At 40.1% G+C, this 1,905-nt stretch overlaps 1 protein-coding gene across 1 annotated transcript in view; it reads right to left on the reverse strand.

Annotated features, from left to right (window-relative positions):
• Positions 1–1,905, reverse strand: part of TM7SF3 (transmembrane 7 superfamily member 3) — a 40,570-nt gene that overhangs the window by 15,777 nt on the left and 22,888 nt on the right. The window contains exon 5 of the mRNA XM_023514710.1: positions 840–1,017. Within this exon, the coding sequence (XP_023370478.1) occupies positions 840–1,017 (178 nt within the window). The remainder of the gene's footprint in view (positions 1–839; positions 1,018–1,905) is intronic.

A 1,905-nucleotide genomic window follows, 5' to 3' on the forward strand; every position in this document is an offset into this window, starting at 1 on the left:
TTTTTTTTGCTTATAAAGGACAAAACAAACAACAGCAAAATCTGATTAACATCTATAGATCAAAGACAGTACTGTATCTTCAGAGGCCAAGGTGGGTGAATTGCCTGAGCTCATAGGTTCAAGACCAGACTGAGCAAGAGCGAGGCTTCATCTGTAAAAAAAAAAATAGCCTGTTGTGGTGGGTGCCTGTAGTCCCAGCTACTCGGGAGGCTGAGACAAGAGGATCTCTTGAGCCCAAGAGTTTGAGATTGCTGTGAGCTATGACTCCATGCACTCAACAGAGGGTGACAAAGACTCTGTTTCAAAATAAACGAAAAATAAATAAATAAGTAAAATAAAATAAAATATTAAGATACACTGGCTTCCCCCTGGGCCTAGCAGGCACCTCCCTCTAGTATGTGTGTGGCTCCCTGCCTCGCTGTGGTTCTTCACTCAAAGGCTACCTTCCCCACAAGGACCTCCTGGACATGCTATCGCCAATTTTCCTCTTCCTGCCCCTTGTTATCTCCCTTTCCTACTTTACTTTCCTTCTTAGTGCTCATCGCTTTCTCAGTCACTATATATTTTATAAATTTATCTCATCTGTCTCATCTTGTCTTCTCTGCTAAAACATAAGATCCAGAAGGGTAAGATTCTGGCTGTTTTATTCACTGCCATACACGTATACTGGTGCCTAAAACAGAGAATGGAACAAGGCAGGGACGCGAAAGGCATCTGTTAAATGAACGAATGAAAACTATGCAAAAGCATTTTTAAAAATATCTTTAAGTTGTGCATTAGTTGATACAGACCTGCAAAGCCAAAGAGAAACTGGTAAGAGTTGAAATGCACGTACTCACCAAGCGAAGCACAGTTACCCTCCACATCCTTAAAGCTGCAAGCGTATGTGTGAACAGGAACATAAGCCGCAGACGTATTTAGAAACGGGTCCCAAACAATGACATTGTAAATGGCACCTTGTCCAGGGAGGGAGGAGAAGGAGACACTTGTCTTATCATCAGCTCTTAGAGTAGCCACCTGAAGCCAAAAATTATGTGTGAGTCGTGTTTAGGATTTTTTTTTTTAAAAAAGCTATTTTATATCCTACCTATATGTCCTATGAAAGAGTAATATTAAATTATAATTCTTGTTTAAAGTATACACCAACCAGTTTAGCTTCATCAAAAGACCATCCTGGGCCAGGTGCAGTGGCTCAAGCCTGTAATCCTAGCACTCTGGGAGTCGGAGGCAGGTAGATCACCTGAGCTCAGGAGTTTGAGACCAGCCTGAGCAAGACCTTGTCTCTGAAAATAGCCAGGTGTTATGGCAGGTGCCTACAGTCCCAGCTACCTGGGAGGCTGAGGCAAGAGGATCATTTGAGCCTAAGAGTTTGAGGCTGCTATGAGCTTTGATGCCGCGGCACTCTATCCAGGGTGACAAAGTAAGATTCTGTCTCAAAAAAAAAAAAAATACCATCCTACATAGTTTTCACAAGGTCTTATGCAAAATGCTTCCAGAGCTTTTGTATAGTGTAAAATGTTAATAGTTTAAGTAAAATACAATATAAATAATGTATAAATGCTAGTTAGGACAAAGTAAAATAATGTTTTCTCATCTGCTAAACAATCAACAACTAAGGACAGGAACCACATTTTCATCTTACTCACGCTCTCCTGAGTGCTGAACACACCAACTGGCACAGAGTAAGTGTTCAATAAACGTTGGCCTTTACTACTAGCACAGAGCTGATGGAGACAAAGTCTGTTAACATCTCGTGGAGAGGACCCATTTATTTGTGTCTTACCAGGGTCTGATAAAAAAATACTATATCAAGTTTAATTACATAGTAGCCTTTAACATGAAAAATTCCCTTTTAAATTATATAATAGAAAAAACAAATGCCCTATATAAACATAATAAACAGAT

The sequence above is a fragment of the Otolemur garnettii genome, unplaced genomic scaffold (genome assembly GCF_000181295.1).
Source record: "Otolemur garnettii isolate 467f Iridium unplaced genomic scaffold, OtoGar3 scaffold00057, whole genome shotgun sequence".
NCBI lineage: Eukaryota > Metazoa > Chordata > Mammalia > Primates > Galagidae > Otolemur > Otolemur garnettii.